Raw genomic sequence first — 15,543 nt, forward strand, 5'->3', positions numbered from 1 at the left:
ATACTGTAATACTGTAGTACTGTAGTACTGTAATACTGTAATACTGCAGTACTGTAATACTGTAGTACTGTAGTACTGTAATACTGTAATACTGCAGTACTGTAATACTGTAGTACTGTAATACTGTAGTACTGTAGTACTGTAATACTGTAATACTGTAGTACTGTAATACTGTAGTACTGTAGTACTGTAATACTGTAATACTGTAGTACTGTAGTACTGTAATACTGTAGTACTGTAGTACTGTAATACTGCAGTACTGTAATACTGTAGTACTGTAGTACTGTAGTACTGTAATACTGTAGTACTGTAGTACTGTAATACTGTAGTACTGTAGTACTGTAGTACTGTAATACTGTAATACTGTAGTACTGTAGTACTGTAATACTGTAATACTGTAATACTGTAGTACTGTAGTACTGTAGTACTGTAATACTGTAATACTGTAATACTGTAGTACTGTAGTACTGTAATACTGTAGTACTGTAATACTGTAATACTGTAGTACTGTAGTACTGTAGTACTGTAATACTGTAATACTGTAATACTGCAGTACTGTAATACTGTAGTACTGTAGTACTGTAATACTGTAGTACTGTAGTACTGTAATACTGTAATACTGTAGTACTGTAGTACTGTAGTACTGTAATACTGTAGTACTGTAGTACTGTAATACTGTAATACTGTAATACTGTAGTACTGTAGTACTGTAATACTGTAGTACTGTAGTACTGTAATACTGTAATACTGTAATACTGCAGTACTGTAATACTGTAGTACTGTAGTACTGTAATACTGTAATACTGTAATACTGTAGTACTGTAGTACTGTAATACTGTAGTACTGTAGTACTGTAATACTGTAGTACTGTAGTACTGTAATACTGTAATACTGTAATACTGTAGTACTGTAGTACTGTACTGAGTAGTAGTATGTTAGTACACAGCCAGTGTTGTGGTTTCCACTGGTTAGTTGCAGCCCTGTACTGGTCCCAGTATGTTGGATCAGGGTTGTAGCCACAGCATGAACGTTACCAGTCAGACCACCAGCAGCCTTCCAGACACTGATCAGGGCCAAAAACATCCACAGAGAGCTTTTTCCCAACCAGAGTCTCTGACACAAACATGATTCACTGCATTCTTTCTTTCGTCTTAAAGCGTCTGAACTGTCGGGAAGAAAAGACGAGAAAAGAAGAAATCAAAGAGAAACTGATGAAGAAGAATGAAACACAAGACGAAAGCAGAGAAAGTGATGAAGAGGTTGAGAGAAAAGAGAGGAAGAAGAGCAGGGCAGAGCAGGAAGTGAAGAAATAAAATGACAAGAATGATGAGAAGACGAGAGAAACACATGAAGAAGAAAATAAAAATGAGATAAAAGACAGGAAGAGGGCAAAGAAACCGTTGAGAAAGAAGAGAAGAAGAGGAAACGTGACGAATGAAAGAAAAGAAACAAGAGACGAGAGAAAAAGAGAAGCAGGAAGAAACAAACCGTTTCCATGGCGACGGATGAATCATTTTTGCTGACAGTCTCAGTTAAAGTGCTGATGCAGCCGTCTCCATGGAAACTAAAGATAATGTTTTTCTTCCTGAAAACACTTCATCTGATGACAGATGACAGGGTCTCGAGAGAACCAATCAGGAAGCCGGATTATTTTCAGTCAAAAAGTCACGTCGACGACAGCTGCTGAGTCACAACATGTTCATCCGCTGCAGGTAACAGGACTGAGGTGACTCCAGGAGGCCAGCTGTCTCTGACTGTCTGAGATTGTTGCTAAGGTGGTTGCTAAGGTGGTTGCTAAGGTGTTTCCATGTTGTTCTGTTCCAACACGTACGGATGGATTTGAGAAGTTGACATTTGGAGTAAAGAAGGAGAAAAAGAAGTGAAATCCTGCTACTATAGTTTGTTTACGTAGCCTCCGGAGCCGGAGGAAGCTTCCTGAAAGCTGACCAATCAGAACAGAGTGGGCTCATCGGGAGGGCGGGGCTTAAAGAGACAGGAGCTAAAACGGCCTGTTAGAGACAGAGGCTGAACTGAGGGGCTGCATAAAGGACCAGTAGAAGATAAATAAAGAGTTTTTAACTGTAATAAAGTTCCTCTAGCGGAGTCCCAGAATATAAAAATAGAGCTGGAAATGTGAATGTGAATAAAGAGCAACACTCAAGAAAATATGTCTCCATGCAACACGTGGACGCACGGTGAGCCAGACTTTGGATCTAAAAACCATCTGCAAGTCAAAAACACTCATTCGCTGCTTTAATAAAGTCTCTTCAGTAGGAATTCTTTGCCTCCATCGCTCTGCGCTGAATAAACAGACTGCTGCATATTTTCATGTGTGCAGCTTCTGTCCTCCCTGAATTAAAACCTGCTTCCTGCCTCTTAAATCTTCATCATTTTCATTCACCTTCCTCCCTCCTCTGTCGTCTGCGGGGAGACGTGAAGCTGCGTTTCACTGAAGAATGTGCTTAGACACACACACACACACACACACACATACACACACACACACACACACACACACACGCACACACACATACGTCACCCAGAAATCCACTTTTCACTCGTTCACACCGAAACTTAACGGCGCGTTTCAGGTTTTTATGTTCAACACGATGACATGAAAGTTTCTAAGACGAAGTGCAGACTGGAAGATTTCAGGTGATGACACATTTACAAGAGGAACACTTTCCTGTCACACACACACACACACACACACACACACACACACACACACACACACACACACATTATTAATGAGGGTCTGGCAGCAGTGGACCAGCTGTGTCGCAGAGCTCACTCCGCATGAGCCGAACAGGATTAAAGCAGAGTGTGTGTGTGTGTGTGTGTGTGTGTGTGTGTGAGTGTGTGTGTGTGTGTGTGTGTGTGTGAGTGTGTGTGTGTGTGTGTTTCAGTCTGACTGGAGTCTCTTTGTTTCTCTCAAAAACTCCCGTCTAAAAGATTTTTTACTTCAGCATCAAACTGAAAAATACCAGTTGACCAGTGAAAGTACACAAGTATCAGCAGTAAAATGTATTTAAAGATCAACAGTTGAAGTAAAAAGTAAAACTTGTTCAGACTGATGAAAACCTTTTAAAAACTCACTAAGAAACTGATGTTTGCAGATACAAGGTTTCCAACTGACGACAGTGATGTGTTGTGAACATATAAAGTGAATCTCCAGTAACAGAAACCAGTAACTGTCAGATAAACACACTTCAGTTCTCTTTTCACTGATTAACATGAGTTTTAATGAGAAAAAAGAAGCGTTATTATTAAAACAATGTTATGACTTCAACATTAATGTGAACAGTTTGTCCGGTGTGACATGAACGCAGCATCAGACTCTGACAAAACAAGTGATTCATTTTAATTTTCTCACTTCCAGCTTTGGGAAATCTGCCGGACTTCTTCCTCTTTTCTGACATTTTGGTTTAATTTCTTTGATAAGTTTGATAAATTCAGGTTCTGAAGAGTCGGACGTCAGAGAACTTAGACATGTTCGATGTTTCTCAGAACTTCACAGTCAAACATCAGACGTCGGACGTTTTTTACAAGCACACGAACGCAGCGGCGAGAAACAGAATCAGTCAGCGTTCGACGTCTGGCGGCGGCGTTCTGCTTCCTCATTCACAAATGTTTCTCTAATAAAGTTTCTCATAATTCTCTCTGTTAAAATCATTCATAAAAATGGAAAAAAAGACAAAATAAGAAAACATCTGATTCAGAAAACTAGAAACGAGAAGTTCACCATGATGACTCATCTGACTGTCAGAGTTACTCTGCGTCACGGCTTAAAACTATAAAATCCAACAAACTGAACGTGATTTTCAAGACGAAGTGACTTTTAACTCAGAACTGAGTGTAAAATTATTAGTAAAGAGCTCAAACAAACAGCTGTACGTGTCTTTTAAAGGAGCAGTGTGTGAGATTTAGAGCCATCTAGTGGTGAAAGTCTGTTCTGCTAGATGTCACTAAACTCCACACACTGGTCCTTTAAGCAGAAGTATTATTTACTTAAATGTATTATTTACTTACATTATATAAATGTAACATTTAAGTACATTATTATTAATACTGATGAGTCAGTTTGCTAGTTTGAGTTTTTTAGACTCTGCAGCTTTAAATGAACCACGCAGCGTCGCAGCAGATTTTGGGACTCGGGGGTAAACTGACACTGATGGTTCTGCCAGACAGAACGTTTTTCTTCTTCAGGGGGTTATGTAAGAGGTGAGGACACCTCCGGAGAGGGACATTCCTCCGTCCTCCAAACACAAACTCACTCTGTCCTCCAGGACCGAAGTCAAACTGAGAGACTCAAAATCCAGACGCACTTTTCACAAACTCTCACAAACTCAACAACTACATTTTTTTCCTCCAAATATTTCAAGAAGAGGAAGATTTTTAGTCCCTAAAAAATCAGCTTTGAATCAATATTGATATGTGTAATGATGAATTTAGTTAAATACTCTTGACTCACGTTGGCTGGCTGCAGATCTTGCGGTGGTACCACTGTTTGCAGTTGGTGAAATATTTCTTATCGGTGCCTTTAACCTGCTGCATGGCACAAACGTTGGGCCTGAAAGAGAAGAGAGACGCACAGTCAGCATGATCTGAGGTTCAAAACATCCCTTAAAAAAAAAAAAAAACGATCCTACAGTCTGTAAACTCCTTAAATCTGATCTTAAATGAAGTTATTCGTCTCTGCAGAAGCTTCACTTTGGTTTGTTTAGACTCAAACTGATGTTTTGCTTCGTCATCATCATCATCATCATCATCATCATCATCATCATCATCATCCACCTTTAACTGGATATGACAAGTTTCAGTTCCTCTGATAAAACACTGACTGTACAACAGTCCAGATTTATTGCGAAACGCATTAAAATGTCATGAAAAATATGAAAAAGTTGATTTAATTTTAAAGTTTTGATGGGGTCAAAGAACATAAATCAGTCAGACGTTAAAGTCAGCTGTTCATGATCAACTTTAAAGTCTCATCACACACACAGAGAGACTGAAAACATTAAAACATCCACTGAAATGTTGGATTATTACAAACGTTTATGACCATAAATCAGTCAGTAACGTGACATCTGTGATGATGAAACGGACTGTTTTTCATCAAAACTCTTCAATAAAACTTGTTCATGTTGCATCACATCAGATGTTTTTTTTTTATGGTTTTAAAAGACTTTATCTGATGGTTTTATTGTACATGTTACGGTTCGCTTCATGTTTTGCTTTTCATAACGTTTATTATTATTAAAGTCCAAACATCTGGACTCAACATGCAGACTTTAATGTAAAAAAACGAAAACAGTCTGCATCTCTACAGAAACGTTTGCTGATACATTAACTCATTAATATCAAATCTGATCAAATTTTATCTCCTGAAATCTGCACATCTGCAAACTAATCACTGCTCAATAATCTCCAGATTAAAACAGCATCATCCTCCGAAAGTCATGTGACTTTAACCTGCATATGAATCATTAATGAGCTTTTAATAAACAGTTAACAGTTTCTGTTGCTTTAATAAAACACTGAAATACTTTTAAACATCTACTGCAGCTGTAATCTTTTTTATTTAAGTTTTTTTTTTTTTTTAATTAAATCCACTTTTAACTCACAGGAAAAGTCTCTAAAAGTTGAACTCTTTAACATAACGTGTTCATGTCGTCTGTTAATGATCAAACCAGATGTTTTTAAGGGTTTTTAATCAGTTTAGAACATCTGCATTCATGTTGGAGCTTCAGCTGTTTTATCTCCAAACATCTTTTCAAACAGTTAAATCACCCAAAACTCCACCTTCACATGGATATGAAACGTTTATGAGCTTTTATAAGATCGTTTTTTTTTTTTTAGGGATTTTCGTTGCTTTAATAAGACAGAAATACTTTCCAGTAAATATAGTAATAATATAACATAACATATGTCACATTATTCAGATTTACATTCGACTATCAGGAGGAGAAAACGTCTCTAGAAGTTGTATTTTACAGTCAGATGATAAATCAGTTTATCTAAACTCACAGCTGCTCATGTTTAATCTGTCAGTGATCAGATCCAGCTGTTCTACCGCCGAAACATCTCTGGTCCTTATTTCCCCTGAAAGTGACTCATTCCACCTTAAATCCAACAGCAACAGTTTAAGGTGGTTTTTAGAGTCTCATTAAATAAACGAGATCATTTTAAACTCGTTTGTTCCTCGAGAGCAGATTATGATGATAATAAATGATTGTACAGCAGATAAAATGAACATAAATCACTTTACAGAACATTAGAGAGATAAAGATTCATTATTACTGATCATTAATTATCAGAGATCAATCAAAGCAGAAAGTTCAATAAAAACACAATGAAAACTAAATATATTGATGCACAGATTCACTACAGAGACACAGTCTGCTGCACACAGTTGAACCTCGGCTCGGCTCGGCCTGGCTCAGCCCGGCCCGGCTCGGTTCGGTTCGGCTTGGCTCAGACTCACCCCTGCGCCCGGCCTCTGATCCGGCTGTGCTGCAGCACCGCCTGGTACGGAGATCGGGCCACACAGACGGTCAGAACCAGGGACAGACCCAGGACCAGCAGACACACCTTCATCTTCTCTCTCTGAACATAAGACGGTTAATACTCCTGCTGCTGCTGCTTCCTCCTCTTCCTCTCTGCTTGATTCAGCTTCTTCTTCCTGCTGCGCAGCCCGCGGTCCCTCCACGGAGCTTTATAGTGAGGGAGGCGGGAGGAGGGGGGGGAGGAGGGGCGGACACAGGACACCAGACACACTCCGGTCCCAGTGGAAGAAGAATGAAGTCATGAGGAGAAGCAGTGAGACCGTTAACTTCAGTAAAAGTCTGTTAGAAACCTCCTGCACGCAGACTTCACCTCTATAACATGAACACATGTAACTATACACACCAACCACAACCTTTACTCCTGTATATACACTGCACAACTTTTTATTTTTACAATCCACAAGTCAGGTCATGTATACAGCCTGTATATAATGTAGATTATTACTACTATTACTGCTCTGCTGTAACGTGAATTCTCCCCTCTGAGGATCAATAAAGTCTAAAAATACTCCTTTACAAGTAAAATCCTGCATTCAAAATCTCACTGAAGTAAAAGTACACAAATAATAGCTGCAAACTTTACAAATTTGGACATTAAAGCTGTGTTTCTTGCTGTAATCATTCCTCCTGTTCATACTGACCATTAGAAGATCCCTTCATAATGACCTTACAATGGAAGTGATGGAGGACAAAATCCACAGTCTGAAGCTAATATGAAGCTTCAGCATCCAAACGAGTCAAATCAAGTAGATATCTTTCAACGTTACAGTCTTTTTAGTGCCAAAGTTCCTCTTTTTGTTACTATACTTCCACCTGCAGCTCAACAGGGAAACACTGTCCGAGGAAACACAAAGAGGGAATTTGATGCTAAAAAGACTGTAAATGTGTCAGACACTTGATATGACTAACTCAGACTGATGAAGCTGAATAGAAGCTTCACACAGACTTTTAAATGCATTTTTTGTACAAATGAAGACTGTGGATTGAAAGCACGTTACATTAAGGGATCTACTAATGGAGCTTTAGTGAAAGTTCTTGTGCACGCTCAGGTCTGTAGTCGCCCGCCATCAATTGAGACGTCAGATGTTCGCATCAGCTGGTCACATCTAACCAATAGCACGGTGACACACCTTCATCGTCAGCCTATCATCCTGCAGCTGTCCCACTAGCTTATTGTGCTACAAATCACAGCTGGACTTTGTATTGAAGTCTAATGAGAAATTTATAATGTAGCACAAAGTCCAGAGGTCGTGATACCTGTTAATGTGCATGATATGTCCTCTTTAAACAATGATGTAGAGACAGAGAGGACATGTTGCAGGGACTCAGATGATGATGCTGGTCTGTCTCCGTCCGCAGCAGCTGTGGACCGAACGGGATGAAAGAGACGACTTAAAGTTTGTCTCCAGTCTGGAAAATAAAAAATAAAAAAAACAGATAGAGAATTTCTAAACTGATCACACATGTTTGTTGAACATGCTGGTCATTGTGTGTCATTGTGTGAGTCACATCATATCTATTAAATCTGGGTTTGAACGTTGGTTTTTTGGTTGATGAGACATCCATGTTTTTTTGGTTTTTTTTAGTCCAGATATAACGGAGCTTACAGAAAAATCTGATTCTCAGGGTTTTAACTGAGATTAATTAACTGAAGTTGGAAACTCATAATTACGATAGCTCTGATAAGTCTTGAACACAGCATGAACCAACTGAACTCAGTAACTTTCAGTCTTGAGCCACTTCGATGAGGAGGGGATGATTTAATGGAATGTAGCCAAACTTCTCTACTGAGGAAACATCCCAAACGGTACAAAACCTCACTCGAATAATCACAACACGCCCTCTGATCACACAGTGATCAGAGGCTCGGTCAGTTAAAAAACGACGTCCATGTCAGAGACCTGATGGTTTTAACAGTCTTTCCTTTCAGATGTGTCTCCTGCTGTCCAACACAGAAACCAAACAGACTCTTTATCTCACAACAGCAGCTGCTTTCTGTCTAAAACCAGAGACATGACTCACTTTACAACATCTGACTCTGACCTCCAACAGCAGAGCGACTCAAACCTGCTGCTGATCCAAAGAATTTAAATATTTAAGTTAAAACGGAAATTAGTTTGGCTGACCAGTGGAAATTTTATTCATATATGTATTTTTTTTTTACAAATGGTCGTACATCCTGAGTAGTTTCTGCAACAACATAAAAGTCAGATGGCAGAAATAAAACAGGAGAAGTCATGAAGCCACAGGCTAGTACGCGACCTGCCGTCTAACTCCAAGGAACAAAATAATAAATGAAACATGATTTATCCGGATATAAAATAAATAAATGACAAGAAGAAAACACAAAAAGAGAAAAGAAGTTCACCAATCAGCAGACAAACATCCTTTCAGAAGAAATACATGAAAGAAAATACAAAAAAACCAACATCAAGAATGTTGTTGATGATGTGCAGCAGGATGACGATGAAGATGATCGATGAAACATATAAACACATATCAGATGAATATTGATGTCGTACACTGAGAGAATGTGATGACGCCTCCTTACAGTCTGAAGGAGGAGCATATTAGCATGAATCAGAAAGGATTTCCTCTGAGCTCACAGTAACAACTGATGATGAGTGTAACTCCTCTCGTCTTTCATCTGGATGTTGCTGGCTGAGTTGCAAGAGGAAACCCCCCGCCCCCCCTCCACACCCCCCCCCCCCCCCCCCCGCAACCCACACTCCCCATCCTCTCGAGTGCCGGTGTAAAGATCTGATATCTTTTAAATCAAAGTCTGAAGAGAGCTGAAAAACTCAAAGCACAAGATAAACAAACACAAACATGGAAACTTTGCGAACGTCTGCAGCTGCAGGGTGTTCGGGGTTTGTTTGAATCTGTGGTCTGTGGAGTCATTTCCACTTTAAATCTCAGCCGTCAGGGAACTCAAACAGACAGCGAGGGAAAAGACTGATGAGAGCCTTTTTTCCTCACTTGTTTGTTTAGAATGATCAGTGTTGTTTCACATGCAGGAACTGACTTTCTTCAGTCTTTCTTCAAACAGAAAGTGTCATTAAAAGGAATACGTGGGTGTCATCAGCATACAGATGAACGCAGATGGAAAATATTCAGCCCTTGCCTCACCGAAGCAGCATGTGGGCTGACTGTACGAACTCCAGGAGGTGATGAAAGCACTTTAAAATAAAACAAGGTGAAATGAAATCACGTCTCTGAGGATGACACACACAAAGAGGGTAACGTTTGTTGCAGCAGCTGTGTGGGAGAGCTGAGTCAGACCACTTAAATGTTGAAACACATTCAGAAAAGAGCGGTTACAGGTTCAAAACCATGAATGAATGTTATCGTTTTATAAGATCTTTTTATATACAGAACTGTGCAAAAGGTTTTTTTTGCATTAGCAATACAGTGATGATGCTTTGAATAGTTTTTATTGATCAGTTAACTTGATGCAGTTGAGTAAACAGCAGGAACATAAAATAAATCAATATCTGCTGTGAGCAGCTTTGCCTTTAAAACAGCAGTAGTTCTCCTCGGTTCGCCTGCAGGTTCAGACTGACTCCATGATGTTGAGATCAGAGACCATCTGTTGCAGGACTCCTTGTGTTTCTTGTTGCTGAAGATAGTTCTTTAAGACTCTGGCTGGATGTTTATTGAGCTCGTTGTTGTGCTGCATATGATCAGACGCCTCCCTGATGGTTTTGCATTATGGAGAAGAATCTAAACATCTGTACTGTATATGGACATAAAGGACGGATCATGTTGTTTGGCACTCAAGAACGTGAAAGTGGACGTTCATCAACAAAAATCTTTAAAAGAAAAAGAAGCAAAAGTAACTTTAGGGAAACGTTAAACCACAAATTTCAGTCTGACTGCAGCTTAAAACTTCATTCATGTCATTTCAGAGTAATTATGAGTTTCCAACTCTTAAAAAGTGTTCCTGTCAAATCTCCAAGTTGTAATTAGGGACCGAGCCCAAAAGGGTTTTACAGTAGTCCTCGCCTTTTGGGCTCGTTTAAGGGCGAGGACTCTATTGTTTTTCGTGTGTTTGTTTGTTTGTTTGTTTGTTTCTTTATTATTACAGGATTAAACCCTTAATTTGACCCCTAAAAATGCTCAAAAACTCACCAAATTTGGCACGCACATCAGGTCTGGTGAAAAATCTGATAAAATGTAAAAATTAACCCCTAAAGTACTAAGTAAATGTGCTCTCTAGCGCCACCTATGTAACAAAAATGGCCACCACGGCTTATAGGAATGTCATAGAGATCAAACCAAAACTCAATTATTCGTCTCGTCAAGACCTACAAATCATACGCTGACACCTACAAACCTGTTTCCTACTATAAAATGATTTTAATGTAAGATTTGGCCAAAGTCATGGGATTTATGAGGAGATTTCACAAGAAGCGTACTCTAAAATCCTCCTCTCCAACTGCTCCTGGTGATGTCACTCCCTCAGTGCTGTGAAACATTTCGCAATACACACTCATTATAAAATCACAGGAGGAGCAAGAAAAGACTTTAAAACTCACACTCTAATATCTCAAAAACAATAAAAGATAGAAAAAACATGTAGATTCAAGGTTTGTACACCACCACACAACTACAGCTTCAGGGTCAGAATGGAGAAAAGGAATTATTACAGTGAGCAAGACCACGTACATGTGATCATCAGTATTGTATTCAGACAGACTTGAGAAAACTTGGACCTTTACTTTTATTTATTCAAACAGTCTCCAAACACTCACTCAGCTGAGTCACGAGCTACACTCAGACGTCAGACAGTGAACTCAACTCATCGCTGGCTATATCCTCTGTTTACATTTTTAATGCTTCTCCTGCAGAGAGACTTCTACAGAAAACACATTAACCTCTTCAGCTGCACCACTGCAACACAGTAAAGAAACAGTTCAAGCTGATTTGTGTTAATAGGAGTCGGAGTTGAGATGCAAACGTTCACTCTGATCTTTTACTTCTTCATGTTTTGGCCTCCATCAGCATTTATCTTCTTTTTCGAGTGTTTTTGCAGTTTTTTTTCCCCCCGAGTGTCTCTCTGGTGTGACGTGAGGAATCTCTCAGTTCTACTTCAGTGCGGACGTTGGGACTTTACAGCCAATTTTTTACCTTTTTCACATTCCGGTGCTGACAATCCAACGCCAGAACAATCAGCTGACTCCACATCAACAGGTGTTTCTTCACCTTCATCAATCCCCAGCCAGTAACTCAGGTTGCTACAGTGACGAAAACAACACACAGACATGTCACCCGAGTGCAGATTGTTTTTAAAGTTCTTCGGTTTGGGTGCATTCAGGTAACTTTTGGAAGCTCCGACATCAGAGCGTTTACAGTCGGCTGAGATGAATGAAAGCAGAAGCTGTTTGGAAGCTTGTAGAAGTTTTTATCAACCTGTCAGTGATGTAAAATATAGATGATGCGGCTCACTGTGAACCTGCGATGGAAGGTTACGATCTACAAACTGTTTTATTTTATAAAACAATCAATCGAGAACATATTCATAAGTTGAAGCACTACAGTCATCAAATACCATTAAAATAAAAGTTATAATTTACTAAACTTAACTTTTCAGTTAAACTGAGTCCAGTTTTAAATCGCTGACCAACAACCAACCAGGAGCCACTAAAGACAGAAGCAGCGTTACGAAATTCCACTTTCACAGCATCACGTGGAGCTGAAACGCTTAATTGATTGAAGAAAGTAACTGGAGACTATTTTGATGATTGATTAATCGTTTTAGCTTTAGTTCCAGCTTCTCTGCTGCATACATTTGCTGTTTTTCTGTTTCTTATTCTACAGTAAACTAAACATTCTCAGGTTTTGAAGTGTCAAGTTGTTGTCGACGTCACTTCGGGTGTCTGGAACTTTTCATCGAGGATAAAAGCAGCAAATAACTGATAATGTAATTAATCTTTAGTTCGCTGTGTGTTTCAGATTTGTATGAAATGATGCATTTCTTCTGATTACAGCGACAGAAATCAGGAGTCTGATGATTGAAAGACTCCACACAAACACTTTCACATCCAGACTGAAGCTACGTTCATGTCTCACACTCGGTTTGTATTAAAAAAGGTTGAAAGACGGAAAGATGCTGACTCTAGCTGATGTTATGTAAGCTAACAGCTAGCAGCTCAGTGTGACCTGAATGTGTCTGACCTGGATTCTTCCCCCTCTGACCCTCGACGACCTTTTCCACTTGTAAAACATTTAAAAGCAGGAAAATATTTAAAGTTTACCGTCCTGGACCTCCAGCCGGACAAACAGCAGTCAGCCGGTGTAAAGTATCACTGAGTCTGTTTGCATGTTACCACTGCTGGGAAGTAACTCAGGACAGTTTTGAGGTACTTGCACTTTACTTAAGTATTATTATTTAATACTACTTTATACTTCTACTCAGTTGGTTCCAATCTGAATCCTACATTCTGGTCCTTTTAGGTTTTTCATGCAGGACTTTTATTTGTAAAGGAGTATTTTTATATTGTGGCGTTTTTAGTAATAGATGAACTAATGTTCAACAAACCAATAAAAACAGTAAGAGCTCCACACATTTATCTTTTCTGTCTGGTAACATCATCACACTCACGATGGACAAATCGATGCAGCAGAACCAGGAGATGTTGTGTTATTTTATCCCGTCAAAACCTGGCGCGTACATTACCCACAATGCACGTGGGGATTGTGGTGTGTTATGCTTGTTGATGAGATGAGGAGCTACTGACGTCCGGTAGCTTCTCTTCTTTCTATCTAAAAACTTTTTAAACTTGTAGTTCAGCTCCCGACCCCTGCTGTGACATCATCAGTGACATCATCATAAGGCTTCATACACATCTGGAAACACCTGCAGCTGACAGAACTGCAAACAGAGACTTCTGTCATATTCTGTGAATACAAACAATACATTTAATGCACAGCGAGGGCCGATATGATCAATGATCCTCATTATTTGATCCACAGTTGTAGCCGCCACACAAACACTTCAGCTCACATCAACGACTTCCTGCAAATAATGATCAGTTGGATAAAACCTGTGGAGCATTTTAACAGATATCTCTTATGTAGCATATATACAGAGCTTATATTATAGCATCGCCAAACTCGACAGCAGTTGTTTCAGTTGTATCCAACGGTACAGAGTGATTAACGTTTCCCTTTAAACCTTTAAAAAGTGGAATAACATCACAGACAAGTGAGAAGTCCTCTGGAGAAACATAGCGATGAATAAAGTCAACATAATTATAGAGCTGACCATGTTGGTTGAACAACTGATTTAAAGGTATAATATGTAATTATTCCACATTAAATGTCTAAAAACAACTAGACCTATGTTATATATGTTGTTGAGTTGTGTTCTTACATTATCCCAAATGTTTCCAACAAGTTTCAAACCCAGAGAAATCTGTAATTTAATCAAAGTAACGGACCGTTTCATTTGGTCGCCTGTCGATGGCGTCATACCTCCTCTACCAAAGCGTAAACACGCACAAGATGCATACGGCGGCGCTGTGTTTGTCCGCTACAATGGCGTCTACCAAAGAGTAACTTACACATATACAAGATAATACATCGGCGTTGTGGTTGTTCCACACAAACTGTTATAAATGGACTTTTATTCAGTTTTAAGACACATTTTCATGATATATTTAGGTGGTTTTTAACTATATCTTTTAGCCGGAAGAAGGATTTTAGTCATTGGACGTCTGGATCTTAAGTTATCAGAGAAATAAACTGGACAAACGTTAGCAGCAGCTCGGCTAACAGCCCCTCCAGGAAGTCCGGTCGTCGCCGTACATCGTCGGAGAAATATTGATTTTTAGGTGAAACAGCTTTATTCAGTGTTTTTACCTGTAATCTCCGGGTCGGTTTGTTCTGGAGAGTAAAAACATCCTGAATGATGAACGCTGGAGTAATCCTATCCCAGTGAAGCTGGTTATTTAACAACGAAGACAACAACTCCCATGATCCCTTGCTACTTCACACCGTCATCACACTCCGTCTTTTGTTAGTGTTTTGATTGAGACCCCTAGCGGCTGAAATTACATATTGTGTGTTTAACAATCAAATATTATATATTATAGACTAAACCACTGTTGTTCTCCAGGTGATAAAACCAGACTCTCTGCTTTTCCCTCCACACACCAGCCATACATCACATCCACTACTGGTCCCACTGACCTCCACACCTCGTACTTGAATCATTCATTCGGTTTAATTTGTTTAAACAGATATCTTTTGTTAAATAAAAGTGGAGACAGTGAAGCTCGAGACTGAATTATTACTGAATTTGCTGGTTTAGAGGACAGAAATAGTTCTGCAACCGACAATTATTTTCATTATTGATTCGTCTTTCGATTATTTTCTATTAACTGATTGGTCGTTTGGTCCATAAAATGTCAGAAAACGTTGATCAGTGACGACGTCCTCAAAGATATTCAGTTTACTGTCAAAGAGACTAAAGAAATGAAGAAACAGGAATCAGAGAATTTCTGACTCTAATTACTCAAAATGATTAATCGATTAAATGTTTTGCAACTAATCGACTAATAATTGCATCTCTAGACAGAAGAACCAACAGCTGATAGAATTAACTCAAAAAGGAGGATTTAGAGTGAAGTTTCTCTTTAAGTTCAGAGAAAAGATGAATAACTTTCTCTGTCTTTATATCTTAAATCTGCATCCTGACACATTTATTCATCAGTCATTACATCTTCAGTATGAACAGCAACACGTCAGCAGGAAGAAGCTCAGAGGTCAGAGGTCACGCAGCCAGACAACAACAGAACATATTTATGTCTTGCTGCTGCTGAAGGACGAGAAGTTAAAATGAATTCTGGTTTCAAGGTTTCAATAATCTGTTTTTCTTTCAAAGCTGTGTCTGTGTATCTGCGCTCCGATTGGTTGAGGACAGACGTCGGAGGAATGCGCTGCAGTTAAAAAAGTCGACACTGTCGCCGAT

The 15,543-nt window shown here is 39.2% G+C and overlaps 1 protein-coding gene across 1 annotated transcript in view; it reads right to left on the bottom strand.

The window, feature by feature from the left end:
* Positions 1-6,706, bottom strand: part of tgfbi (transforming growth factor, beta-induced) — a 36,248-nt gene extending 29,542 nt beyond the window's left edge. Inside the window, exons 1-2 of the mRNA XM_067598243.1 lie at positions 6,488-6,706; positions 4,475-4,573 (exon numbers count right to left, since the gene is read on the bottom strand). Of these exons, the coding sequence (XP_067454344.1) occupies positions 4,475-4,573; positions 6,488-6,600 (212 nt within the window). The 5' untranslated portion in view covers positions 6,601-6,706. The remainder of the gene's footprint in view (positions 1-4,474; positions 4,574-6,487) is intronic.
* Positions 6,707-15,543: the final 8,837 nt, after the last annotated feature.

Source organism: Thunnus thynnus, chromosome 9 (genome assembly GCF_963924715.1).
Source record: "Thunnus thynnus chromosome 9, fThuThy2.1, whole genome shotgun sequence".
Lineage (NCBI taxonomy): Eukaryota > Metazoa > Chordata > Actinopteri > Scombriformes > Scombridae > Thunnus > Thunnus thynnus.